The 27,042-nt window shown below is 43.8% G+C and overlaps 2 protein-coding genes across 4 annotated transcripts; one reads left to right on the forward strand and one right to left on the reverse strand.

The window, feature by feature from the left end:
* Positions 1-16: 16 nt before the first annotated feature.
* PEX10 (peroxisomal biogenesis factor 10) lies at positions 17-9,214 on the forward strand. Its single transcript, XM_029579073.1, has 6 exons — positions 17-272; positions 990-1,070; positions 2,779-3,185; positions 3,512-3,687; positions 4,150-4,285; positions 4,981-9,214. Exons 1-6 carry the CDS (start codon positions 161-163, stop codon positions 5,047-5,049), a joined length of 981 nt encoding a protein of 326 aa, XP_029434933.1. The 5' UTR covers positions 17-160; the 3' UTR covers positions 5,050-9,214.
* On the reverse strand, positions 8,062-25,090 carry RER1 (retention in endoplasmic reticulum sorting receptor 1). 3 transcript variants are annotated; one of them, XM_029579075.1, is made up of 7 exons: positions 24,968-25,090; positions 21,716-21,803; positions 20,705-20,809; positions 15,747-15,846; positions 12,719-12,797; positions 11,092-11,227; positions 8,062-9,984 (listed from the first exon to the last, which is right to left on the reverse strand). In XM_029579075.1, the coding sequence occupies exons 2-7, from the start codon at positions 21,794-21,796 to the stop codon at positions 9,895-9,897; spliced, it is 591 nt and encodes a 196-aa protein (XP_029434935.1). In that variant the 5' UTR covers positions 21,797-21,803; positions 24,968-25,090; the 3' UTR covers positions 8,062-9,894. The 3 variants fall into 3 exon arrangements, with proteins under 3 accessions (XP_029434935.1, XP_029434934.1, XP_029434936.1); XM_029579074.1 differs by having other exon boundaries at positions 24,890-25,046; XM_029579076.1 differs by having other exon boundaries at positions 24,778-25,029.
* Positions 25,091-27,042: the final 1,952 nt, after the last annotated feature.

Raw genomic sequence — 27,042 nt, forward strand, 5'->3', positions numbered from 1 at the left:
TCGCCGAGGTGGGGGAAGTGGGCAGCTGCCTCACGTGACCGCACGCCGAGGTGACGCGCGACGTGCTGAGGCCGGCGGCAAGCGGGCAGGTGCTGGCAGCAGTGTTCGCCGAGCCGGAAGATGGGACGCGGGCCCTAACGGGCGCCTCCACCCCACCGCCATGCCCTTGCAGCCGGCCAACCAGCCCCAGCTCATCCGCTGCAGCCAGAAGGACGAGCACTACCAGGCTTGCCTGCGAGCAGGGGCCAGCGAGGTGTGCCAGAGTCTGGCCGGTGAGCGCCGCCGAGCAGGGCAGCTTGCAGTGCAGGGCTTTACTGTCTTTTCGGGGAGTTGGGAGGCTTGGCTTTGCAGCTCCCCCTCCTCCCTCCTTGTAAAGCTCTTAACTTATTGATTTACAAAAAAAAAAAAAAAAAGGGCTCCAGGAAGGAGGGCGGCAATAATTCAACTCTGAAAAATCTTAAAATTTAGCCCTTGCAAGAATGGAGCGAGGGAAGACGTTTCCTTCCAGATGTCAAAAAACGTGGTATAGTTGTATCTCCTAAATGCAAACTGAATATTGAGTTTTGTTTCTTCGGAAACGGATCCAGCACAACACCTTCCTCTGAGAAAACGAAGCAAGACACAGGTTCCTTGCCCTCACAATAATGCAAACTCCGGCCAGTGAGGAAACGGAGCCTTGCATGTTTTTCTTGATCAGATTATAAACTCTATGGGGCAGGGACTCTTCCGGGTTTTGTACGTGAGGCGGTGCTATTGAGCGAAGTATTAATAGTAATATTGGGGTGAGTGCTGTGCTTTTTCGGTTTCTGGTGCAGAACAAAAATAAATGCATTTTTGATGGCTGGAGTTGGGGGTAATGCACATAAAGAAGGTGGTTAAGACTTAACGCTGTATTACAGATAATCGAATTTTGCTGTTGTCTGATCTCCCCCACGAAAGCATTGTTCGTCCTCAAGGGGCTCTTTCTCAACTAACTCTTTCTGTCCTAGGCGCCAAGAAATGGCTGCAGTGGAGGAAAGAACTTGAACTGTTGTGCGACATTGCATACTTCACCCTAACCACGTTTTCAGGTAATGGGATATTTTTAAAAACACTTTGGAACTGTAATTTTTTTTTTTACTATTGATGTTTAATGGAAGGAAAAAAAAAACCTTAGTATGTTTAATAGGTTGGGTTTAATTTTCATGAAATTATCTTTTAACTCTACTAGAGTTTCAACATCCTATGGTATCCTTTATGAATTTTGCTGATTATATATGTTTTATGCAATGTAAATCACTTCAGATTCTCCCTATTGATTTAAGACTGGAAACTTCTACTCAAACTTTTAAGAAGAATTTAAAAACTTTACTATTTCTAAAAGCTTTCCCAACATGATTAATTTAACTATACATACATTTTTACTCTACTTTTATTCTTTTTCATTTTTTCTTTCCACTTTAATTCTCTCCATTATTTTATATAACACCATTATTTCTATTCTTCACATTGTAACTGTTTATCATTATTGTTGTATGTGAACCGATGTGATGGCTATGGCTGAATGTCGATATACAAATAAAATAAAAGCCTTTTAGAATAAACTTGAGAGAATCACATTGAGAGCAAGGCCCTCTGCTTGGGTGTTCTGTTGCCCACAGCACCAAATCTAGATCCATTGCTAAGGCGCCTGAAGGTAATCCCAACCCTTAGGTTTCTGCCGCACCAACAAATCTCACGTGTCACACCAAAGCTTCTAGATTGGAGATTCACAAACCTGTACTGGGGGATGGCCAGTCAGACCGGTTTTCGGGATAGCCATTATAAATATTCATGAGCTGAAATCTGCATGTGATGGAGGCAGTGCATGCAAATGTGTGGAGATCCTGAACCCCTGACTGGATATCCAGGATCCTTTCTTCTGTCATATGCATAGGAACTTTTGTGTCAAAACGAGTCCTCAGGTGCTTAAATTCTGGGTGGGAGCCAACTTGCTTTTGGCAAAATTGACTTTCTTGGCACCTTGAAAAGACTGAAAACAGTTAACGGCATGACCCCCTTGCATGGTTAAAAAGAAAATAATATTGTAACCAAAAAGTGCATTAAAGTTTAGTATCATTACGGACATTCCTTGCCTTAAAGTGAATCCTTTTATTCATGCTGAAACATTTACTTGTTAGATGGTTTCAAAGAATAAATATGATCACCATAAAATAATTAGCAACATAGTAAATGTCAGCAGAGAAAGACCCACATCCTTGGGTTTCTTTGCAAAAATTAACCATTCGCCAAGCTAACTAATTAGCAGCATAGAAAGCCTTCCTAAGTGAGCAGGTTTTTATATCCCGTCTAAATTGGGAAAACATCTGATCCTGGCCTAATTTCTAAAGGCCGTGGAACTGTATAAGAGAAAGGCCTTTCCCAGGGGCTTGGGGCCTTGCCTGTGCTACTGCGGGAACAGATGAGCAGGGGCCCTGTAAAGATCTGCCTGAATCATAAGGAACCAGGTGGTCTCTTAAATATTCAGGACCAGCACCGTTCATGGGCCTTAAAGGCTAGCGTAAGCTATTTAAATTGGTTATGGTAAAGTATCAGTAACCACTGTAAAATTCTTTAATGTTGATCTCTTATGAGAATTTAGTCAAAAGCCTACCTGCCATATACTGAACACACTGTAATCTTTCTAACTGTTTTGTTGTTATGCAGTTGCAGCTGGTATTTGCCTTGCCTGCTTTGGAAAGGGGGGGAGGATTTGGTTGACTTTGTCAGGATTTGAACATCATCTTTTGTAACTTCCAGGCTATCAAACTCTAGGGGAGGAGTATGTGAATATCATCCAGGTTGATTCGTCCAAGAAAAAAATCCCTTCCTGGCTTCAGCGGGCGATCTTGCTCTCCTTTCAGACGGTTGTGCCCTACCTGACAGATAAGATCCTAGTGCGCCTTGAGCATGAGCTTCAGGTTGAAGCCGACTGGCCGAGAAACGCACACGGCAGCCACAGCTCCGGCTCATCGCGCAGATCCCCCCTGTGGAACTGGTTGCACAGGCAGGTTGGCGGCTTAACAGAGCAGCAGAAGAAAGCTTCCCTAAGGACTGTCCATTTCCTCCGACACGGCGTCACCTTTCTCCGAAGACTGCACCTTGCACTGTTCTATGTCAGTGGAACCTTCTATCACATTGCCAAGAGGATCACTGGGATCCATTATGTAAGTACAGACCTGGCCACATGAGCAAGGCAAGAGTGTGAAGGAAGGGTCGATCTGGTCTGGAAAGCTTCTGTGCAGCAGTAGCAGCATCTTTGGCGAACATAATCCGTTGCAAAGTTCTTATGCTAGCAGTTATATAGTAAAGGTGGTTTTAGAGTGGTAACGAGCATGGTTGTCAAAAACAGAGTCCTCTGTTTTGCTCTCCCTCCCATCACATTTATTTTATTTATTCGTCTTGCCCATAAGGATTTTAGCAACGAGGAACATGTCTAGCTTATTCCGGTGCTCGTCAATGACTATTTTTCTCTCTCTCAACATCTGCATAGCTTCGTGTGAGAGGATTGCTCGGAGATGATCAAGGAGTGCGATGGAGCTATAAGCTGCTGGGGGTGGTGTCGGTGCTGCATGTGTTCCTGATCCTTGCTGTGCAGACCTGCAACTTCCAGCAGAGGCAGCAGACGCAGCAGAAGTGCAAGTTTCACCGGCGCATGTCCTATCAGAGGTAGGGGGGGTGTATGTTCCTGGCCGCCAAACCAGAGCTTGTCTGCTCAGAATAGGATCTGGAGAAAGGTGCAGGGGGTATTGGCGAAAGGCAGATGCCCAGCAGCGAGGGGTTTCTCCATTTGTGGCAGTGACATGCAGAGCTGGGAGTGGCTTTCAGGAGCTTACCTCGGACAGCTGGAAGGCATTCTCTGCTGTATGATCCACTGATATCAACTCTCGAAAAATTCATAACAAGACTTAACAGTGTAGAATGTGAATCTTAACTAAAGTGACTATGAACCATTAAGCTGAATGCACAGATCTTGTAAATTATATTGCAGCTTGCTGAAGGTCCCATCTGTAGAGACCGAGTCACCATTGACACCTTCTTCTAATGCAAACTCTTCTTGGGTCACCATGACATTTTCCTGTGCTTTCCGGCAGCTTTATTGAAAGGTCTTGTGTTTAATTTTGCACACAGAGCCCACACTCACGAGAAATCCTTGCTGCGCTATTCCAAATGCACCTTGTGCTTGCATCATCGACGGCACACGACGGCCACGCCCTGCGGCCATCTCTTCTGCTGGGAGTGCATTGTGGAGTGGTGCAACACCAAGGTAAGCAGAGTCGGGTTTCTGCTGGTGGTCTGTGGCAGAAAACCTTTGCAGTGCATTAAGTTACAGGGGCACCTGTCAAAACTTGTCAGGGGAGGTGGGAGAAAGAAAAAAACAACATAAAGGATTTATAAAAGCAAAGCAGAAATAGTTCCAAAGGTAAATTGGTCATTGAACTCCTGGGGAGGGCTGAGACCCCTCTCTCCCTACTAATATTCATGCTTTTGTTAACACAAACCATGTTTTGTTTTGTTTTTTTGTGTGTACTGACTCTGAATAGCCTTTTTAAGCCATCTGTCACTACTTTTTAAAATATTCACACAGGAGGAAAAGAATTGAAAAAGGAAAACAAATTCTTTAAGTTATTGTTAATTCCAGATTTGTGCTTCCTGAGAGATCCCTCCCCAGAAAAGTAGGTTAGGGCACATACACAGCGGTGTAAACCTAGTAGAACTCCCAATTTGCACGAGTCCCACAGATCTAGTGCCTGCCCCATAAAATAGCGAAGGCTAATAACGTTTTTACTGTCAGGGGATGTACAGGGTAACCGTGTATGGATTTAAGTAGCTTTTTGCCAGTGTTTCTTCCCCCATTTGAGTGAAGTATAATCTTGTTTTGGGTTTTGTTTAGTGGTTGATCACTCCCAGGGCTTCCTGTCCCATCAGCAGCTGTGCTGCAATGTTTTTTGTCTCTTTCAGGCAGAGTGTCCGCTGTGCAGGGAGAAGTTTCACCCTCAGAAGCTCATCTACCTGCGCCACTATCGCTAGGCCGAGCCCCGGGCAGCCGAGAAAGCAATGAGCCAGCGCGGGAGGGCTCCCTGCCTTCCACGACTGAGAGCACAGCACAGCGCAGGGATATCTTTTGAAGGACGACACTGAAACACAATTAGTTTGGATTTTGCCACAGTTTAGATGTTTCGAGCAGCAATGTTGACTGAAAAAATATTTTCAGCCAGGCTAATGCTGTGACTGCGGCCATGGCTTAGGGTGAGAGGCACTAAGCATTTTTCCTGTACAGGCAATAAGGGAAAAATTCATCTGGCTGCTGAATTAGTTATTCTGCTTTATTCTGAAGAAGACAAGCCTTTTGGGGTTTTTCAAACCTTGCTGCGTCTAATGAGCCAGACCTGTGTCCCTGCTCTATGAGCTGGACGACCCTTTTTATTTTTTTTCCTGCTGTTCCCTGGGACTGTAATGTGGATCTAGAGCACCCATGCCATAGCTGCCTAAAGTGGCACTCGTAGGACTAATTCTCCTGACACGCAAGAGGCACAGATCCGAAATGGGCAGTGAAAAATAAAGACCACCTGATACCTGGCGGCCCTCTAGTGCCAGAGGTTTGCTGGTGCTGGGAACCTCTGATGCAGAAGCATTGTCCTCAATAATACACAGCAACTAGCCAAAAGCACACAAAAAGGGCTGGAATATTTTTTTTTTAGGTCTTTTTGAGCTACATAACTAGCTGCCCCTGTGAATCATTTATATGTTTACATGTATTAGAGGAGGCAGCAGCCATAATCTTGCACTATTTATTTCAGTGGGTGTGCTGGACAGCAGGGGAGGTGCTGGGGCAGGGTGGCTGTGTGGCCACCTGCTGATCAACCCTACATGCCAAATCAACTTTCTATGCAGCCACTGTAGAAACGTCCTGCCAAGGCCTAGTGACTCCTTGATCACCTACTGATTTTAAAAAGTGGTGACCCTCACACTGTTAACCACTGGCGCTTTGCTGATATGTGATTTCAGGTCAGTATTACTACTGGGGCAGCTATTTTGAAGAGGAAACAGTCCAAAAGGTTGTTTTCAGCCCACCTCAACCAGTTCCAGAGGAGCTGTCCTGTGTCCCTCTTTATGAATGGCTTTCCCTTGTCTTGATATTACTTCACTTTTTTGTGCACCATCTCTGGGCACGGAAGCTTCCACAGTAAGGGATGCTCTCCACCTGTATATTTCAAACCACCAGGTAAAGGGAACTGATACTGCAGTCTTGGATGGGGCTGGAACCAGATTAGCACTTCCTTGTTAAACCTAAGCAGTGCTCTTATTGTCGCCCTGAGTATGTGCTATATGTCACTATGTATGTAGCTTGGATCTGGGAATGATAAAATGTCGGTATAGTAATCTCGAGGTGGGAGGGAATCAAGTCTGAGTGGAACGTCCCAAGGACAGAGAAGATCAGAGTCTGCAGTACCACACAGTCTTCCAGAAAAGTAGGCATTTGCTGTTAGTCTAAACTAAAATGCCGCTAAACGTTTTGTTTTTAGCTGTTTAAGAAACAAGTCTAAACTCCTTCTCTAAAGCAGCAGGCCTAACCAGAATGGGTCTCTGTTTACTCATTCTGTGGGCTTTTAAAATCAAAGTCTTATTTTTTTTATTTTGACTATGTATTTACTTTTGGGATGAAGTTAATTGTTAGGAAAGCTCTCTCTGCCCCTGGTATCAGGGCTTTAAATCAGGCATTGCAGAATAAAGACTGAACAGGAGCTGTTTTGAGGGCAGAGCATGCAGATAAGTGTAAATGTAAAATAGAGATGAGAATCTCCAGGGTACAGCAAGAATGCAGAGGCCTAGCATAGCCAGTACTTTGGATTCAAAGTACGCCAGTCTGATCTGACGGCATTAAAATGTCTTAGTGTGGGGAAGGGTTTTTTCATTACAGGGATCTTAACTTTCTGATAAGAGCAGTGGTGCCATTTTTTGTAGGATAAACAGATTCAGCTTGATAAGCTTTGAGTGCTGCTTTTCTAGGGGGTTTGCTAGGTAAGTAATAGTTTTGTGTAGGAGAATCATTTCACAATCACAAAAACTGTTTTAGCTCTTACATACTTTTCCAGACTTAAGGAAGAAAATGTGAGAAAAATAAAAGGTAGACCGATTGTCTAGCTTATAATTAAGGGTAAGTTAGTCTAATGAAAAGTGGTTGAGATGCTTCGGGCACCAGCACTGGCAGTTTCTGAACCAGGAAAGGGGCAAATAAGTAGTAGGATGGCACCTGCTGGAAGATTTTGGGGAGGGCTACCTCCTATATTAGGAAACATTGGACAGAGCACTGATGAGTGCAGAAAAAGGGTTGGCTTTTGTCCTACAGAATAAGGAAACTGCATATGCAGCCCACCCTGGGGTCTGACCTATCCTCCCCAAATTGCTAAATATTGGAGCGTGGCTGAATTGTGAGCCCCCACGAATGCACACCTGCGCCTCACACTAGAATTAAATGTATAGAGAGTAAGAGCAACCGTCTACCACTGGGCCTGTGGAAGCCACAGCTCCCCACTGCAGCAGCGTGTTTGCACACTCTTGAGCAGAAGACTGCTTAATTTGAATATTAATTTTCTCTAACAACCTCCTACGAAGGTCATCAATTCATTTCTGACCAGCTTTGTGCTCCAATAATCCCAGTTACCTATAACAGCTCGGATAACCTTCAAGGAACAGCCAGGGCACTTAGCAAAACCCCTCCACTCTGTGAATGCAATGTGCAATACTGCTGGATCATTTAAACAAATCACATTACCATTGTTGGCACTTTAGGAGAAGGAAAACACTTCATGGGAGCTGTTTTAACTGTACAGACAGGACTGAATAAATTTCTAATTTCAGTAAACAAGTTTGTGTTGCAACTTTTGCAAATGGGAGATTAATATTTTAAGCAGTGCATGTTCTCAGCAGCAGCCATGGGGACAGGACAATATTTTGCCTTTTGCAAACAAACAGAAAACCCCCACATTTTTCAAATGTCACTTTTTTAATTCTAACTGCCTTTAAAGAACAGCAGTGAAGTAGGCTTTTACCAAGAAAGTTTATTGAAAAATCACGCTCAAGGCAAAATGTGAAGAAACAGCAATGGTTCCAGTTTAGACATTTTTCAAAGATCATTTTGACACAGTATCCTCTCACTTTTTTTTCTATGCAAGGTGTTGCAAGATGAATACAGCGGTTTTTATAAACAGAAGGGGCTTTGTCTGCTGCTTTGGACAAAGCTGCTTCTGGTTTCATAACTGAACCTTGTAAGCTTTACTGGCATTCCAGCTTTTGTTTGCAGGCTGGGGTACACGTTGCACTTTTACCTGGCTGTAAACCTGCCCTGAACGAGTGGCCAAGCAGAAGGTACCATTCTTGGACAATCAACAGTACCATGGACACTTACTCTAGCGAGAGGGGGAAGTAGGATTTTCTGGCAATGGTGTCCTCCTGTTTTCTATAGAGGAAGAGTACAAATGGCTCTTGCGTGGTGGGAATGTGTCTCTCTCTCTCTCTTTCCTCAGCGCCTGGTGGATTTGGAATACGTTAATGGCACCCGCTGATTTCCTTATTGAGAGACTTCAGGAGCTTAGAAACAAGGAACCTGTCCCCTAGAATCAGGGGGTATAGACCAGAGCCTGGTTAGGTTTTCATACCCATTTCCCACTACCGAGAGAGGAGGGAGAATACAGAGGCAGAAGTCATACTATCTTGTGAGGGAGGGCATGGGCCCCCGTGCACGGATTTAGCAATCATGCAGTTACTTGTTATCCCACAGCTAGAATAAGTCACCCCCTTCCCCAGCCCAAAGGTTGTCTCCGCTACTGCAGTGCATGACCTGTCTGAAATCTCCCTACAAACAAGCCTTTTAGTGCCAGACTCAGAATGGCCACGGCCTCTTGGCAACCGAAAAGAAAGAGAAAAAAAAGAAAAGAGCGTTCCGCTAAATTATTTCCTCCAATTCACTGGAGGACAGTACCCGAAACCAGAGTTACCTAACAAATAGGGGGAAATGGTAGCCACATAGACAGAGACTCGTCAACCAAGGGGGCACAGTCTAAGAAAACTGAAAAGGAATAGTAAGTAATTTAAAATCATTTTTATAGCTGTGGCACATATAAATGTTTTACATGCAGGTCAGATCTCTCTCATTCATAGAAGGGGAAAGCAGTGTTAAAACCCCAAAACTGGTTTTCCCTAACCAAACTTTTTTTCGTTTCAGTGTTTGAAAGGGGTGGCATGAACAAGTTAGTTAAAAAAAAAAAAAAAAAAATCTTGTGTATGAAAGTTACCCCTCAACTAATAACAATTAAAATATATATATAATATGTATATATTTATAATTCCAGGCTCTCACGGAAATCATGATAAGAACTAAGTTTTGAACCATTATGAAAGCGCCAAATTTTAAAACCCCACTTTGAATGCAATTGTTAGACTGGCATTGCAACCAAGGGAGCAAAGCCTGAGATCTGAGCCTTAGGAAGATGCCCCTCTTCAGTCTGGGGGTAGGAGGATGAAGCGGGCCTCGCTTTAAACTTATCCCTAACCCACCTGGCGAGCAGAACACCGGGTCAGAGGCTCCCCCTGCTGGCATGGGGCAAAGATAAGGACATCAAGGCATCGGCCTTTCAGAGCTCACAGGTGACCTTGGGGCCTGTTACCGACGGATGCTGCCATGGACAGAAAAACCATTTGGGTCTGCTTGGAAGGCCCGGATGCTTCACTCCCTAAAAAATATCTAGCCTAGGGCTCTCACGCTCTCCCTCGATACAGATAGCAATAAGGAGGCATTGTTACAATGGCTCAAAACTGTTCTCTTCGGGTTGTTTTAATTACAGGTAAGAAATTCAAGGAGGTTCAGTCTGTGGTCTAACTGGAGAAAGGCTGCCCGATGTCATCCTTTCCTTTGTATTTCCTCTTGCCGTGGGTGAAGGGGATATACCGGTACTTAATCATGTGCTGCAAAAAGACGAGAGAAGCCATTAGTAAGTGCGTTTCTGCGGCTCAAAGGCTCTGTTTTATAATGGCAGGACAGCTGCACGCGAGCAGGGGGCTTGGCCAAGGAGAGGACTGAACCCCCCCAAAGGCGACTCACGGTTCTGCAAGATGGAGCCTCTTTGTGAGAGGAGAAGCGGCGAGGGTCGATGCTTTCCTGACCTGATGTTCAGCGAGGCCATGAATACCCTTAAGCCCTCTCAAGGGCGACCCATTCGCCTGGACTCCAGGGAAGACTGCGCTTCGGATGCATTAGCTCACTCTATTTTTGTTAAGTAACAATGCTGCCCTTAATTCCAGTTTCAGTATCACAAGAGGTAGACTACTGGCTTCAGAAGGGAAGCATCTTGGACAAGTCACCTTTCCTGCCTGTGCCCACAGCCGCTTCTCAGAAAAGGAGCAGACAGGACACCAAAATTGGTCACCAGACCTTTCCACTCCCACTTTGCTGGTTACATCCTAAACTACTATCCCTGAAAAAGTGGGTTAGGATGCCAGCTGAATGCAGATGGCCAATATTACTAAAAACGAACCGACCTGGCAGTAGCCCGAGTACTTTTGCTGAATCGAAGTAGCTGAACATGAAAAGTTCTGTTGAGCTGACTACATCCATTTCTTCTCCTCTCTAACAAACGGACACTGCCAGATTACAGCGGTGGTAAGATGAAGGGACAATTGTGATGGAGTTTTGTCAAATAGGTGCAAATTAACTAAGAGTGACAACGACTAAACGTATAATCACATTTTCATGGCAGCTGTGACATTTATCCTTTCAGGGTGGTTCTTGTCTTACCCCATTTTAATAATTTATTATTTATTTGCGGTTATTGGCCACTAATGCACTCAGAAACATAATTTAGACCTCGGATCTAAGCTGGGAGTGATAGACTGAGCAACCCCTAGCTGCATCAGACTTTGTAAAGGAGCTGGGTAAGGGGAAGCAGTGCACTTGTGTTAGCCTCTCAGGACAGGCTTTAAACTAGGGCCCTGTCCCACTGTTATCAGGATTACTGAATGACTCTGGTGCCATCATGTGTCACTTTCACAAGCACAGTGCAGAGCCAAACTTACCTTGATTTGTCGCTTCATGGTGATGCAGAAAAGCATAATGAAGTACATAACGAGAATTGGCCAGAATACGGGGACGTTGAAAGCCTCAAAGAACGTACATCCCATGGCAACAACGATTCCTTTAGTAGCAGAGTGCCTGAATGAAGGGGGAAAAAAAAGGAGATTAACAGAAAAATGATGGGCCATGTTTTCTCTTGGAGCTGCAGTCTTTTAATGGGATCACAGCTTCTCTACTCGAGCTGGACCCAATCCTGCAGAATGATTTTTCTTCATGGCCCACATACTGGTGCCAATTACCACTGCACAAACGGACAGCCAGGGCCTCTCCTTGGAGGTCCATTTTCAGCTGCTGGGTGGCTGGCCGTCAGCCGGATAAATGTATAACTTGGCAAGTTCGCCGTATTAATTTACTTCACTAACTTTAGAACTGCTGTCTGGCAGTCCTAAAGCTATCAGCTTACGTTAGCTGGAGAACGCTGAAAAACCAGCCAGATACTGCCAGAATGCCCCTGAGCCACCCTAACATAGCCAAATATGTTTTTTTTACCTGGCTATGGCAGGGGCGGTCCAAGCAGTGGATTTTTCAAATCCTGGTGTTTACCTGGCTAAGCACCACCTGTAGCTGAACAAATATATTCTGACCATGGGACCTCCATATACTTTGCACTCCCCTCCAACCCAGAGACACGAATTGCAAGTGCATTTTTGCAGTGCGTTTTCAGAAAAATATGCATGCGTGATTAAAAATACAACATTTTTTTGGGGGGGGGGGGGGGGACACGACACACGGACACGACAGGTTTTAAGCTTGCCAGCAGTAGTGCCAATCGTCAAGGCGTCAATGTTAAGCATTGTGCATTCTTCACATACATTAATAAAAAAAAAATGCTTGAAGGCAGCCAGGGTTGAAGCCTTGACAGTTTCAAACTTGTGCTAATTCAATAGGGACAGTACAGCAAATCCTCATTTGCAATCTGAGCCTGCCGTGGCTTCAGAAGGGATGAGAGCCAGCATTCAGCCTGCAATCTTGCTAAAGACGCTGGCAATTTAGGCACCGATAACTGCTGCAAAGTGGACTGAGAGCCACCAACTAAACTCCCAGACGTCATCTCTCATCCGAGTGCGGGTCTGATCCGTGCAGTATTTGGACCGACAGTCTAGCAGTGCAAGGCTGGGTATTCCTGTCCCCAATTTCTTTCACCTGGAGGTATTTATAGGTTATCTTTCATCCCTAAAAAAAAAACCCTACCACTCTTCATCTACTACATCTTTTGGCTGGTAATTTAAAAAAAGACAGCACAACCTACTAAGAGTCCAGATTTTTCCAAGACCTGGGCCAATCCCATGAGCCATCCAGCGCTAGAGGTGAAAGGCCAATCCGCTCCTCCCCTGGTATCGTTCAGTCCTACACGTGAAAAGTGCTATAAACCTTCCAAGTCTGTTCCCTCACCCAGGGCTCCCAAACCTTTAAATAAATCTGAGTCCAAGTGTTCCACCCTCTGCAGACGGAGGCCTTTGGTTTCACTTTTCACACATACACAATGCTGGTGCAAAAAATTCACTCCAAAAGCCCTGCGAGATAATATACAAGAACAAAGCAGAATCCTCCCAGCAGGAATTCACTCACCAGAATTTAAACTCGGGAAGCCTCCTTATGAACGGGCGGAATTCCTCATTTTGTTTTGTCGGTAACGAAGGACCTTCATCTGGAAAATACAGGGAATGTACAGGTCAGACGGTGGTCGATCGGTGATGGGCAGTCCAGACAGCCACGAGCCATACTGGGAATGCAGAAATGCCCACGTGCAGGTAAAATAATGGGATTTTATTGGGAGGGGGCGGGCCATTTGGCCTTTTTCCTCATGGCGGCTGAGATCCACCATCATGAGCTTTCTGTCTCATCTACCCAGGGATTTTTTCACCTGCTTTATATTCCCACCCAGTCATCTCAGGAACAGTCCTGGGCAAGGATCCTAGGGCACCAGAGCTTCTTCAGGGTCCCTGTGATTATGGGCCCTAAATCTGGCCACTAGATGTCACTGTGGCGAAATGACTGGGTCTCTCTCTCCCCCGCCAGGACCTGGGAATATACTTCCTTGGCAGCAACCTCAGCCTTGAATGGCCTGGGAATCAAACTAAGTGGTCAGCCCCAGTACATTTATTTTATCTGTCGTAACTATAGTTAGAACATTAAAACCAAACCCTATAGCCGAGAGAACATTCAATTTAAAACATAACGGCCCCTGCAACCCAGTGGCCCATCACTTTGCAAAATAGGGGAGCCATTGGGTTGAGAATGTAAATTCCAATCTCCAAATCTAACTGCTCAGTTCATCCAGGCCCTTACAAATCACCCGAAACTCAAACTGCATCTGCCAGCTGGATGCTAGGAGGCAGCCGGTTCCACCTGCCAGAGACTGCAGAGCCAATTCACCTACTCGATGGCAACTCTGGCAAGGTTTCCTCCCGCCTGCGAGATCGAGGCAACACGTGCACTGCCTCCGTTTATTTACTAAAATAAAAATGAGCTTTGCTTCTACTCCGCACAAACAGGGAATTCTAAGGAATGGCTGGGCCTTGTGACCTCCAAAAACCCAATTTATAACCCAATGATTTCCGTTTGGGCCATCTTGGTCCTATTGTTAAGCCTGAAGCAGAAAACCAGCACCCGATCTATCCTGGGGCCTACTCTCCCCTGCCAGCAATGCCATGCTCAGGGTTTCCAGATCTATTCCCGCTCTTCGTAAGAAAAACTGTGCCAATATGCTCGCAGCACTGGTGCCAAGAGCTGCCCCTTCTCTCATCCTGTTCCACTGCCCGATGAATCTGCAAACGTATTTTATATCTATCTGTAGCGACACACACACACTTGCTTTTCCAATAGCTCCATATTTACAAATGCTTTAAAGTCCATTGTCATTTATACTGAGATTTCTAACTTAGGAAACTCTTCCCCCTATTTTCTTTCTTCTTTTTTTTTTTTTTTTTTAACCAACTCTCCTGACTAGCTAACCAGGATCACCAGAGCCTGTGGGTGGACCTGCCCCATCTGCTGGAGACAGAGTAAGACTGACGAGCTGTGGGTGGCGCCTTACTATATGTAGGGAGCCCGACAAGTTTTGCTCTGTCTCCATCTGCTGGTGCGGAGTCACAACCCAGGTGTCTGGACTGATCCTGGTACGTACAGGGAAATCCTATTTAGGGCCTGATTCACTAAGCTTTTTCCCATGAATACAAAATGGGAGAAAAGCCTTCGTAAATCAGGCCTAGAACAGTGGATAAAGACTACAAGACCCAGCTGGACCGCCCAAGGTACTTCCTGCTGCCATTCAGTCTCAGCCTTTCCCCTCACTTCTTAACGCTCCCTTGAATTCGGTTACTGGTTTTATCTCCGCCACATCCCCTGGGACTCCATTTTAGGCATCTGCCACCCTTTCTAGGGAGAACGCTTTTGTTATTTCTCCCCACCACCCTCCTTCTGGGAGCCTCATAACTAGACTTCTTGTTCTAGATGTTTCTGCCTTGCATCTTTGAATTATAGCTGTTCAGTGCAGACGTGTACCTGGCTGTCACAGTCATATCCTTACGCCTACGGCAGGGAACACAGACCGTGAGACAAATAGTCACTTACCTATTCATTAAATGGTCGCTATGCAACACAGTTACACTTGCATAAAAGAAAGAGGGATTACTCATGCTAAACGATGTCTAGATTTGTTAAGTCTGATTCTGTAGGGGATAGGGCAGAAGGAAACACGTTAAAAGTGACAAGCCAGGTTCAGCATAGTCACAGAATTGGTTTTCCTTGGGGACTCAGAAATCTCGCCAGATCAGGCACAAAGCATCAGAGGGGCTGGCTGGCTGGCAGCCGGTTCTGTACCCAGGCTTAAGCAGGAGAAAATCTACTCGTCAGCCTCAAAATGTCTTCAAACAATGCAAGTTCTACACGGTGACCGCAGATGATGGCAGAAAAGCGACCACGTGGCCCATCCAGGCTGCTGCACTATTCCTGTCCTAGCTGTAGAGCATCATTTCTTTTGCAAGACACCGTGTATTCACTTAGAAACATTTATATCCGAGCAACCATGCTAAGTGGATCCTGAATAAAACACGTCCAATCCTATATAAAAACAGTATCGCACATCTGTTGTCGTCCTCCAGGGTAACTGAGCATGCAAGATCCCTTTTTGAGAAGAGGGACACCAATTATATCCAAACATAGCACAAATTGGCACCAAAGGTTTCCGTCCATGGCTACCTTGTTTTTTTTTCTTCCTTTTGAATCCCACTCCCCAGCCACTGTAGGGTCAGGCTGCTTGCAGAGATATGCAACCTAAGTGCACTCAACCCAACCAGTAGGTGATGCCATTGAGTGATGGCCGAGATGTGAATGCTGCTTCCACACCATCCCCATCGGGCCAGGGAAGCAGAAGCTAGATTTGGGAACCCAACATAGCACAGAAAAAGATCATATGGCCCTTTCTCATCTGTCCATAACTTAGTGCTACCTCTGGGGGTATGAGGCTGGCCTACAAGCTTCTCTATTTTGTGCTTCTAGTCTCTTTCTACATCTTATCTGAATCCATCATGTGCTCTCGTAAAGAAGGAGCAGAGAGGGGCTATTTCTGCAAACTGTATCAGTGTTACAGCCGTACCTGAGTCTTCCATTAACGATGGATCCACCTTGGGTGACAGGAAAGCTATAAAGAGATTTAGGTGATAGATTCCCAAGGCATACGTCACAATGTACCAACCCTGAAAACAAGAACACACAGAGGGAACATTAACTACGCCTCGAAAAATATACCAAAGATCCTTCACAGAGTATGAAATACCTGCACTTGTGGCTCTGGTCAGGTGTCACCCAATTACCATGATAAAAAAAATTACCTTATTATTGTGCTAACTTGATTCACTGCGCCAGAAGAAAGATGCAGTCTTATGTTCAATAAGATAGTATTGGCTTCTAGACCAACTACAATGTACACCAAGCCCTGTCACCACCACATAACAAAATTCAAAGTGTAAGTGATTTTGAAGAATTTAGACAATTTTAGACAGAAAAAATAAAAACGTTATTTGCGCTTTAGGTCCAACATTAAAAATGTTGGCGCAATATCCTGTGATACTATGACATCTTTTTGGATATATCCTCGGCCTTTGACCATGGTCTCCCGTTCCGTCTTACTGAACAGGCTCAAAGGCCTGGGAATGGGGGGACGGGACAGTGCTTTGCTGGTTCCAGTCATACTTGGAATCCAGAATGCAAATTATGCGTCTCAGATTTTGTTTCTTCTTGGTTTTCATTATCTTTTGGTCTACCGCAGGGCTCTTCCCTCACAGCTGCACGCTAATAGTTATTTATAGCCTATATGTGATATTCTTGATAGGAAATCTATGCTGATGATATCCAGCTGTTTTTCCAATTAAGAAAAATGTGCATCAAGTGTTAGGAGATATTACAGAAACTATCACTAATTTAATCTTGGATGAATCAGAATTCTCTTATGCTAAATTTACAAAAGACAGACTTGATATTTTTCTCAGGATCCTGATTTTTTTTTTTTTAAGCAAAATGTAAATTAAAGAATTTGCATGAATAGATAATCATGGCGTTACATTGCATTTTAAGGATGTTTGAAATCTGGGCTTCTTGTTTGGTTTGTGCCTTTCTTTTAAATCGCAAATTTCTCAGGATTTTAAAATCGGCTATTTTAACCTATGAATGTTGTGTCATTTGAAATATATTTTAGACCGAGGTGATTTCTGTGCTATTGTAGAAGCTCACATACTCACGGTAATAGATTACCGCAGCTCTGTATTTGCCGGCCTTCCCCAATCTTCTTTGCGTGCGTTACAGACCCTACAAAGTTCTGCTGTCCACCTGCTTGTTGGCGGACGTCCTTGGGATCAACTTAATGCCAATTTTAAAAGAGCAGCGTATTCAATTTAAGCCAGCTTTGACGATTTTTAAAACAGTGAAAGAGGAAGGCCCAGATAATCTGGATCATTTATTGAGACTGACCCAGTCTCAAGAGAGCAGTTCCTGCTGTTAAATTAGCATGACTTTCTGCAACACACCAATGGGCATTTCTAGTTTGAGGGCCATCTTTATGAAATGCTCTGCCGCATACTCTTCCTGCACAAGAGGTCATCGCAGTCTTTCATCAACAGCTAAAAGCAATGTTGTTTCAAGCAGCTTTTTCTTTATTTATGTTTATATTACTGTTACGTTGTATCTTGCTGATGTTTTACAGTGTTGAAATTCTGTTATTGTAATCCCACTTAGCACATTCTGTCGTTCTAGGCAGAATAGAACTATTTTAAATAAAGAAAGACCTGGAACTTTATTGCAGTGGCCTGACTTTGCAATGACCATATCTTCAGATACCTTATCCCTCAATGACAATTATCTCTTGTCTGAAGTGTCTTCTCTTTGCCCTCTGCCCTGCCCTGTATTCTGGAGACTTAAAACCCAGATGGCTCCTGACAAAATATCATTTGTAATCTTGAACTCTGAATGAAAGTCTCTTCTAGCTGAACAGATTTCAGGTTGTCTAACCCCGGGCTTACAAAACTGTGGGTGGGTCACAAATGGCAGTGCCCTTCAAGCCCCAGCATTAGTAGTGGAAGTCGGCAGGGGGCCTGTGAGCCAGCATGCACTCACAGGCAGGAGTCAGAAACCCGATCACTCCTTACGCAGGAGCTGCGAGCTTGCACTGGCTCACGCGTGCAATGCAATGCAATGTAATGCTGTTGCCATTTGCAGATCTCAGTCCGGCTTCAGACCAGCGAGAGGGCTGAGTGTGCATGAGCGACGGAGGCTGCCACTGCTCTTCTCTCAAAATCCACCACTGAATCTATACCAGAGGAAAAAAAAAAAAAAAGTGTTGCCACTGATCAGCCAACCCTCTCTTCCCAGCAGCAGGGATCAGTTCGGCCTGGGGCCCAAAGGAATATGTTTCTATGGACCCCGGCCAAAAACATGTTTGGGGGGGGGGGGGAATCAAATGCAGGAGGGGTCTGAGAGCTGGAGCAGGTGAAGAGGTCCTTGCCATGGAGGATGAGAGAGGGGAAATGACACATGATTGACTGGCGAATATAAGAGAGGAGCTGATGGGCGAGGGGGGGGGGGAACTGCTGGGGAGCATATGAGAGAAGGGTTGGAGGGGATGCAGTGAGGCTGGGAATTGAAAGACAGGGGACGAGAGGATCAGCGGAGGGATGCAGAAAGGGGGGATGGGCGATGTAAGAGGGCATCCTGGGGCTCCACAGAGGGTGAGAGTGGAATATCACAACTTGCTATGTTCCTTTGGTCGTCTCCTGGAGTCAGATGAATTGTCAAATGCTAAAATAGGGTTACACTAGCTAAACTCTGTCCTCCCAGTTGTAATTTCACAGTTCAAGTACCCTTTTTTGTAGATTATCCCCTCCTAACTTGCCCTTTATCTGGAGGGATGAGGGCTCTAAGCATTTACTTATTTATACATTTAAATACCGCTAATCTACAATTCAAAGCGGTTACCATGAGATGAACAGAAAAGAGCCGAAGCTTCCTTGACTGAAGGCTTACAGGCGATCCCTCTTTATACTAAAGCAGGCTGGAAACCAAGAAATGTGTTATAAAGCAGAGTCGGCCTGGGAGCAGAGTCTAATCGGCTGGAAAGCAGAAGATCTGCCACTTGCTTTGAACTCGGCTATGTTTCCTGATCTTCCGTGGCCTCTGGGGAAGGGATTCGTACCTGCTTGTAGTTTGCAATACGCTGCCACATAACTGCCAAATTCACAGCAAATACTGGAGGGAAAGTTCAGTCCAGCCCCACCTTCTACCTCCTGTACTTCCTCTCGCTTAGATTTGGCTGGTGCCAGCGTCTCTTCTGGTCAACACTGATTCTTTTTAATTAAGATGTTTAGTTTCTTGTTTGTTTAATTAAAATTTCAAGACATCACTGCATGGATATATGAACCCAGAGAGTGAATTACCCTATCTAAATATCCTAGTTTAAGAAGAGGATATGAATTAAACATTTACATCTTTAGCCAAGCCGGCGCTTCTGCAGCAGTTGCTTGGTCCTAAAGATTTTGTTTTCCCAAGTGTCTGAAGCTGATGCACTCACTCACTACAAGTCTCCACATTCAAGGGCCCAATATTTCTAAATATAGAGGGCAGCTAATCTTCCTGGTCCCCTTCTCTATGGGTTAGAGACCACTTATAACCTTTCATATGAGAAAACCCGGTACAGTAGGAACAAATTAATCTACGTCAGTTGACGTGAAACACTTCTGTGTATCAGTAAGGCGACTTCATTGGGTAAATGCAATACACATCACTGCAACTCCATTAACTTGGGTTTAACTATCAGCACCACAGAGAAAGCTGCCAGAGTGGGATCTGACAAGAGAGATGGACAGGTTATTTGGGACATTCTGGGAAACTGAAGGCACTTTTGCAACTGGCGCAACACAACAAAATTATTCCCAAGACGGCTGACCTAAGGAGACTGGGTTTTTTTTTGACACTACAGTGTTCCCTGAACATCTTCCAATAGTATTTGTCATTTTCAGAGCAATTCCTGGGTGCAGCACTACCTGCAAACCAAATAAAACAGCAGCACAGGATCTCTTCTGTCTGTGCCTATGGAAACCTGATTTATGGAATGAAGCCCAAGTCCCTTCTGGAAAACCTTCCAATTTAAGTAATTACTACCATTGAAAAAAATTAGATCCTTTGTTTTAATTTGTTATGTGCTAACATGGGTCAATAAAGTGCTTGGGTACAGAAGGATTCTTTTATTGAACTAACAACTCTTTAAAGGCGCAAGTTTTCTGGACCACAAAAAGCCTTCCATGTGGTTCTCTTTCTACTTCCTTGCTGATAGCTTATGAAAGTCTGGGTTTCTTTTATCCAGTATTGGCTCAGTTTCTAGACGTTCCCTGTGTATTTACACTATTTGATAAATAAAATGTATTTAATTTCTCGGTTCCAGAAGGGGAATAAGGGAACTTGGCTAAGGTCTGTATCCTGGGGAGCGCAGACTGGAGTCCGAAATCTCATCCAGTGCTCAGACACTGATGTAGCACAGGCACAGAGATGACGATGAACAGCAAAATGTACCTGAGCTGCAGGAATGGACACTACACTAGCCACATTGCTGGACGGGATGAGGTCGTGAGGACTTCCAACCCTCACTTATTTTTATTACTGACAGACTGCAGTCCTCTGTTAATCTCACGCCTCCACTTCTGGGTGCTAATGGTTTTATAGAAAGAAAACCTAGGAGGGGGAATTATTACTTAAATTACAGCCATGCTTGAAGCTGTCCATCTACACTATCAAGCATCAGGAATAGAAGAAAGCCTCTACGGATAGTGAACAAGAAGAGGAGGAATGCGGCACAACAAAATGGGCAAAGGAAAGCCATCTCTTTCATGGATGTCCTGCTCTTTGAAATTAAGACAGCAGAATAGCATGAAAAACCTCTCTTCCCTTCATGAATATCCATACAGAATCTTTCTCTGACTGTTCCCAGAATCCCAATTATTCTCCTCCATGTGGGCAATACACAAAAGGTTACAGGCAAGGAGCCACAGATAAGTCAAGCATTCATCTTACCTGCAGCAGGTAAACTCTAATCATGTACAGCAAACTGAGACCCAGCGTCATAACCCATCGCACTGCTGTATATGGAGTGGATCTGTCCAACCAAGACTGGTAAATCTGCAGAACACCACAAACAAAAGAATGAGTGCCCCCAGCATCAAGTCCCATGCGTTCTTCTATTACTAGTCAAACTGTAAGTCATTCAAACTTCATGGACAGAGCAGCAAAGGGCCGGAGGACAAACGCTCCTTTCAAAATGGTCTCCTGGGACACGGAACGGTTCTCTCTCTGCACCGCCAAGCAGAATGTAGGTTCAACATGCACCTCATTTACTATTTAGGGAAATGGCTGGCCCAGCAGCAGTTACCTTTATTTTATATCATCTATATTATGCCCTTCCAAAAGCAACCCTGTTTCCTAATCTTTGTTGTATCTAACTTCTTTTTTTCTCATCTCTTCTCTCTTGCAATTTTTTCTCTCTCATTCACCCCATCTGTTTCTCAACCGCTCCCTTTCGCTTCCTCCTTGTGGCCGGACCTCTGCTCCCTTCCACCCTTCCAATCCATCTGCTCTATGGTAAGAGAATGGCATCTCCCAGCTGACCCCAACTCTTGTTTTATGCTCATAGTGAAAGCCTCAAGAACTCAAACTTTAAACACACAAAGGGTATTAAAATATTCCCAGTTACACAGCCTGAAGTGAAAGAAAGCGTTCTCTCTCTTGCTTGCTCACCAACATAAAAAAAAATAATGATTTAGCCAAAGACTATAAAAATGAAATTGTAAGTGAATAATGGCGTTGTCTTTATTTTGTTTTGGTTTTTTGTTTTTTTTTTAACAGCTGACTGGCCAAGTTGTCTGTTAGTGTTACCATTTTGTCCCAAGCCATGCAAGATCACTAGTGCAGCCAGCGAGTAAGTACTGTGCCAGCTGTGTGGTTACTGTGTGGACAGTAACAGAGAGCTCTCTCTTGAAACATGGCTCCTAAATAGAAGTTCTTATACAACTTGTTCTTGTAACCAACCTGCCCAAGTCTTGAGAAGAACCTATAGACCACCGAAGGCTTGCCGTGAACAGATTCTCCGGCGCTGTCCCCTTCTGACATCCTGTTTCTGTTAAAAAAAAACAAACAAAAAACAAACACAAAATATATTTTTTTAAATAACTTATGAATAACCACACATTGAAAGGGACTTTAAACTATGCAAGTTTTCCAAGCATCCATAAATCAGTGGATAATCTTAATCCCTGCACAGTACAGCCGTTTAATGTCCTGCTTATCAAGAACTAGCCCATTTTCGTTTTAATGCTTCATCCCTATAAATTGCTTAATTAATTCAGAGGTGGTGACCTACATAAATGCTGCCATGCTGTCAATTAGTGCACGAGGATATGTCTGAATAAATAATCAGTACCCTCTTGCTTATGAAAAAAAAAAAAAAAAAACAGAGGCAGGAAGGATCCTGCATACTTTAGAAAAAAAAAAAAGATTAATAATAATGCATTCTGTGAACAGCTTTACCAGAAAGTTAGTTAAAAATCAAATGTATCAAAAAAGTAAACAAAACAAGTATTCATTATAAATTTAAACCTCTGATGTGTCAGACCCCCCCCCCCCCCCCCCAGCAACTTTGCCCTGGGACAACCCAAACCAGACAGCTAAGTAAGATCTGGTCTGACCCATACCTGAATGGGAGATCACCAGGAAAGACCAGGTGCTGTGGTCCACAGCAGCCAACAGCAAACCACCGCAATATCCTACCATGAATGCCCTGGTCACGGTGGTGGGTCCACAATCACCTAAAGTCTATAACAAGTAAGATACTTACTACCACCACCACCACCACAACTATATGTCTTAAAACTGATGGATTAGTAGGAATGGCTAGAACGGTTAAGCTGACAGTGCAAAGGTAAGAACAGATGTGGATTTTAGCAAAAGTAGCAATCTGATTGGTTAAATGAGCTGTCCAATTCTAAGAAACAATATCAGCTCAGCACATTTTACTGGGTTATCCCAAAAATATATCATATTTTATTGCAACGACCAGAGATGAATAGTGGATTTCCATCTACTTGGAGTCACTGAATGCAGATCATTTTGGGGATAATTTTGCATAACTTACATACACTGCAAACAGTTTTCAAAGGAAAGCCCTGCACATTGATTCCCCACATACTTTGTACCTGCTATTTGTGTAGGCAGCCGAGCAGCTCAAAATTGTTCATGCATATTTGAAAATTGAATGCATGGGTACAGTTTTCCTTCCTGACCTAAATACATCCTCAGGATCACCTCTGTTTAAAATCCAGCTAAAGGAAGAACCATGCTTATTTGATGGCAATATCGTAATAATTTTTAAATGCATTTATTCTGTACCGTGTGTGGCATGTATCACCACACGCTGCATAATGTTCTATTTCGCAGTTATGAGCCAATAACAGTTTAGAACTTCAAAGAATGCTTATATACCGGATTATCTTTATCTAAGCTTTTTGGTTTCTTCATCTTTTCTGACTGTTCTTGATTTTTGGTAATTTTAAGTATAGGGAGTGTAGCTTACGGCACATTGAGATGCCACAAAGTATAGGGTCTTATTACGCAAATTGTATTTTTCTCCGTTATTTCATTTGTATTTTATTTTCATTATTTTAAAATATTTTATTTTGTTGTGTTTTTAGTCTTATGAGTTGATTTTATTTTAATAATATTGTAAACCGTTTTGCTCAATCTATATTGCTAAAGACGGTACAGAAATGCCTTAAATAAATAAATACATTTCTTTAATAAAAGTTTGAACAAAAAATATAGCTAAAAATATGCATGCTATGGGAGCCCATGCATACTCACTAACTGGGGAAAAGGGGCACTTTTTAAACCAAGCTATCTACACAAGTAAATGAAAGAGTGTCCTCTATAAGCAGTAAGTCATTGCCTTATGCACAGACAACCAGCCTTAATGATACCTAAAACAAAACACTCTCAGGCCCATACTTCTATGCTTAAAGCACTCCATTCATGCTATAATGGGACAGCATATCAATTTTTATTGAATTTGATTTTATAGAATGCATTGTTTTTTGTATTTATGGTGGGTTTCTTTTTATTATTAACCACCATGATGGTTAAGTCAATCAAATAAATAATAATACAAATAATGTATGCCAGTAAATAAACATTCAAGTTCCCTTTCCAGCATTCTGTCACATATTTGGCTTAAAATAACCAGAGATGGGCAAGAAAATCTTGGAAATTCCTATCTGCAGTTTGTACAGTCCCAGTCAGACAAGGTTAAATTTACTAAGGGAACAGAAAACATTTCATAAAAGCAGAATACAAACTGCAGTCTTGTGATTCCACCAAATCTTTCCAAACAGAAAACAATGGTTTATACAAAATTTTGTCATCGTGATTTTATGGCCCATCTCTGAGATTAGCCACAATAAACTAGATAGCACAGCTAAGCTAAAGTATAGGAGCTCTGTCTTCTGCCAGTCAATATATTCCTTGTTAATTAATAATTTGCTACTTTTTAGGCCCTGTCCTCTGAATATTACCTACTAAGAAATGCCCTACTACACTGGTAACATTAATCAAGGAAAGTGCGATTAAAAAGAAAGTGAAAATATCTATTTACATAACAAAGGCAAATCCCACTTTCAGTTTGCTTTCTCCAAAAATAGTAATTAGGCTCAGGAAAGGTGAAGGTTTTCCACCTAAAGAGGGACCGCTGAAATCACTGACTGTCTGACCAGGCCACTGAATGCGACAAACTGTAGCGACCCCACTGGCCAAAAGCCCTAACTATGAATTTTCCACCTATTCCTCCACCAGGAACGCCAGCAAAAGTAGCCTAATCCGATTAAACTCTATATGAAACATAAACCTATCTCCCCACGAATGTATTTAAAAATACAGACTAACGAAAAGGTCAATTGTAACTCTCTTCCCTATGTAGCTGAAGAGCACGGAAGGACGCTGGGATTTGTAGTTGTTCATCCGGTGTGCCACCGTCCACGCTCACTCGCACGAGCAGAGCCAGTGGACTACATTTCCCAGCATGCTCCGCCAACCGAACAACTCACTTCCGCCAATCTCGGCCCCCGTAGCGAAAGCCGACCAGGCACCGCAAAAACGACTCCCCCTTCCTAGCGGCGGCGGGTGACAGGAAGATGCCGCGCGGTTCCCACTACGCACCGTGTCCGGCGGTGCTTTGGGTTAGCGGCAAGCAGCGACGGAGCAGGCAGGAGGCGAGTGTTACGCGCTCGTCCTCACCAGCCTTGGGTGGTTCGAATCCGATCTGCCGAGGTTCTGGGGGAAGGGGAGAGGAGGGAGCGGACACGTCACTGTTCCCGCCCATCGCCAGGCTGCTCTGCCGACATATCAGGCCGGAGCAGCCGTGCCTGGAAAACTCGATGGATCGGTTGCTCGGCGCTGAGAGGCAGCATGGGCCGGGGGTTCCAGAGGAAGAGTCCCAGGCTAATCTAGTACCTTATCTTGCATGCATTAAATCGGTTAAATAAGTACAGGTTTTAATGTTACTTGGCTAAGGTCTTCAATGGTACCTTGATGATATTTAATATGTGCTAATTCAATTGTTTTACTGTGTGTTAAAATATCATACCTTTTATCTGGCCCACATAAGAATAATCTAAAAATGTTGTAGTATATGAGCTTTCAAGACCACATAAATTCTGTACTTTTTGTGGGTGGCATTTATGAGCCAAATCTTTGATCTCACATGGCATCTCTGCATGTTTCTAGAATGAGACTGGAATCATTTGAAAAATGGAGTAACCGACCTCTATGAGTCAGACTCCAGAGACAGCAAAGTAGGGTGAAAAAATGCCAGGTTTTGGACTGGTCTATATAAAACCTGGTCAGGCAAGGCCAGGGGCCAATTGGTGGTGGCAGCCTGGCAGCGCTCCAATCACCTGCCTGTTTTCAGGGCTCAGTTTGACTTTCCCACAGCTATGCCACACTTGCTGCTTTGCGCTGTCTTCCTGGAAGTTGCAGAGGAAGAGGAGAGTTAAACCCAAGCCCCAAAGACAGGCAGGCAGAATCTACCTAGGAAAAAATCAACACTTGATTTGGGGGGAAAGCTGCGGCCAGCTGTCTAACCCCCCCCCCCCCAGTACCTGGTCCTGCTCCATGGAAACGTTGGCAAGCCTACAGCAAAACTGGGCCTATATTTTCATAGATAATGACTCTTTTGAGCTTTGGGACGTATGATGAAATAGTTCCATGTTTTGATTTAAAAACCATTTTCCTCTACAGTACTTCCAAATCCAGGCTGGATTAAAGAGTAAGAGCTTAGGCAGAGAATCCAGAGTGAGTTGCTCAGGGCGAGTTATGATTATTTTAATTTTTGATTTATATTACACTTTTCATGACTAATTAATCACTTCAGAAAAGACCCGGAATCACACAATGATACTAATTTTGCCCAATCTCTATACACTGCTCTATGACAATTCTTTAACCCTCACCCAGAGTCTGTGCTCAAAAATTCATGCTTTATTAAATTAGTCTATAAAGTGCCACTTGACTCCTGTCTTTTAGAAACTGGTATTTCTGTTTATGCCTACTTTCTCTGTACAGTACAGCTCTAAGTAGCTGGATTGGGCCTGAAGAAAATTGGAATTCTTGAAGTCTGTTACCTTGTAGTCATATCTCCAGATACATTATGGATCTTAAACAAAATAACAGAAACACTTATCCAGGGCTTGATTTGTAGACAAAAAGAAAGTGGAACTGTGGTCAGAGCCAGTTGTGAACTGTGTGATAGATTGGGACCAGCTGTGAACTGTCTCCCTCTCCCAAACACACTGTCTAGCTCACGCATATACACAAACACATTCTTCACATCCTTGGCCTAGTGATCCTTCATTTCCAACCCCCACCAGTGTTTACCTCTCCCATCTTTTTCCCTGCAGGCTGCCTGGAAGGGAGGATCTGTCTGAAAATATGTGGTAGGCCCTCCACCTACAAATTAAGCCCTGCATTTATCTCCTGGGGAATCCTTTATTAGTGTTTGGGGTCTCACTCAGCTCAGTAGCTATACTAACATGTTCTTTATCTCGATTGCTAGAACTGGTGCAGCACAATACTGCTCTGGTAATACTGAACTATGGGTGAACAGCTCATAATCAGAGTGTCCTGGTTTGATGTCTTAGCTCTAGCAGAAAAGGAAATGAGATGTACTGAGAGAGGTGGCCAAAGAGCCAATCAGATCTAGCTCGCTGTGAATATACTAGTGCTAGAAACTATTATAGGCAACTACTTTTAAATGCAAGAAATTTCTTAAGGCACATTTGTTTAAGCAGGCTTTTCCTTCTACTGATTATGTA

This window comes from Rhinatrema bivittatum, chromosome 15 (assembly GCF_901001135.1).
Source record: "Rhinatrema bivittatum chromosome 15, aRhiBiv1.1, whole genome shotgun sequence".
In the NCBI taxonomy this organism is placed as follows: domain Eukaryota; kingdom Metazoa; phylum Chordata; class Amphibia; order Gymnophiona; family Rhinatrematidae; genus Rhinatrema; species Rhinatrema bivittatum.

Bases quoted from the DNA above. Each gene is read 5' to 3' on its own strand.
- PEX10 (XM_029579073.1), top strand. From the start codon at position 161: ATGCCCTTGCAGCCGGCCAACCAGCCCCAGCTCATCCGCTGCAGCCAG. The intron at 273-989 runs GTGAGCGCCGCC...TTTCTGTCCTAG, and splicing joins GGTGTGCCAGAGTCTGGCCG to GCGCCAAGAAATGGCTGCAG. The intron at 4,286-4,980 runs GTAAGCAGAGTC...TGTCTCTTTCAG, and splicing joins TGGAGTGGTGCAACACCAAG to GCAGAGTGTCCGCTGTGCAG.
- RER1 (XM_029579075.1), bottom strand. From the start codon at position 21,796: ATGTCAGAAGGGGACAGCGCCGGAGAATCTGTTCACGGCAAGCCTTCG. The intron at 15,847-20,704 runs GTAAGATGAATG...TCTTGTTTTCAG, and splicing joins TTAGAGTTTACCTGCTGCAG to GGTTGGTACATTGTGACGTA. The intron at 11,228-12,718 runs GTGAGTGAATTC...CCCTTCATTCAG, and splicing joins CTTCCCGAGTTTAAATTCTG to GCACTCTGCTACTAAAGGAA.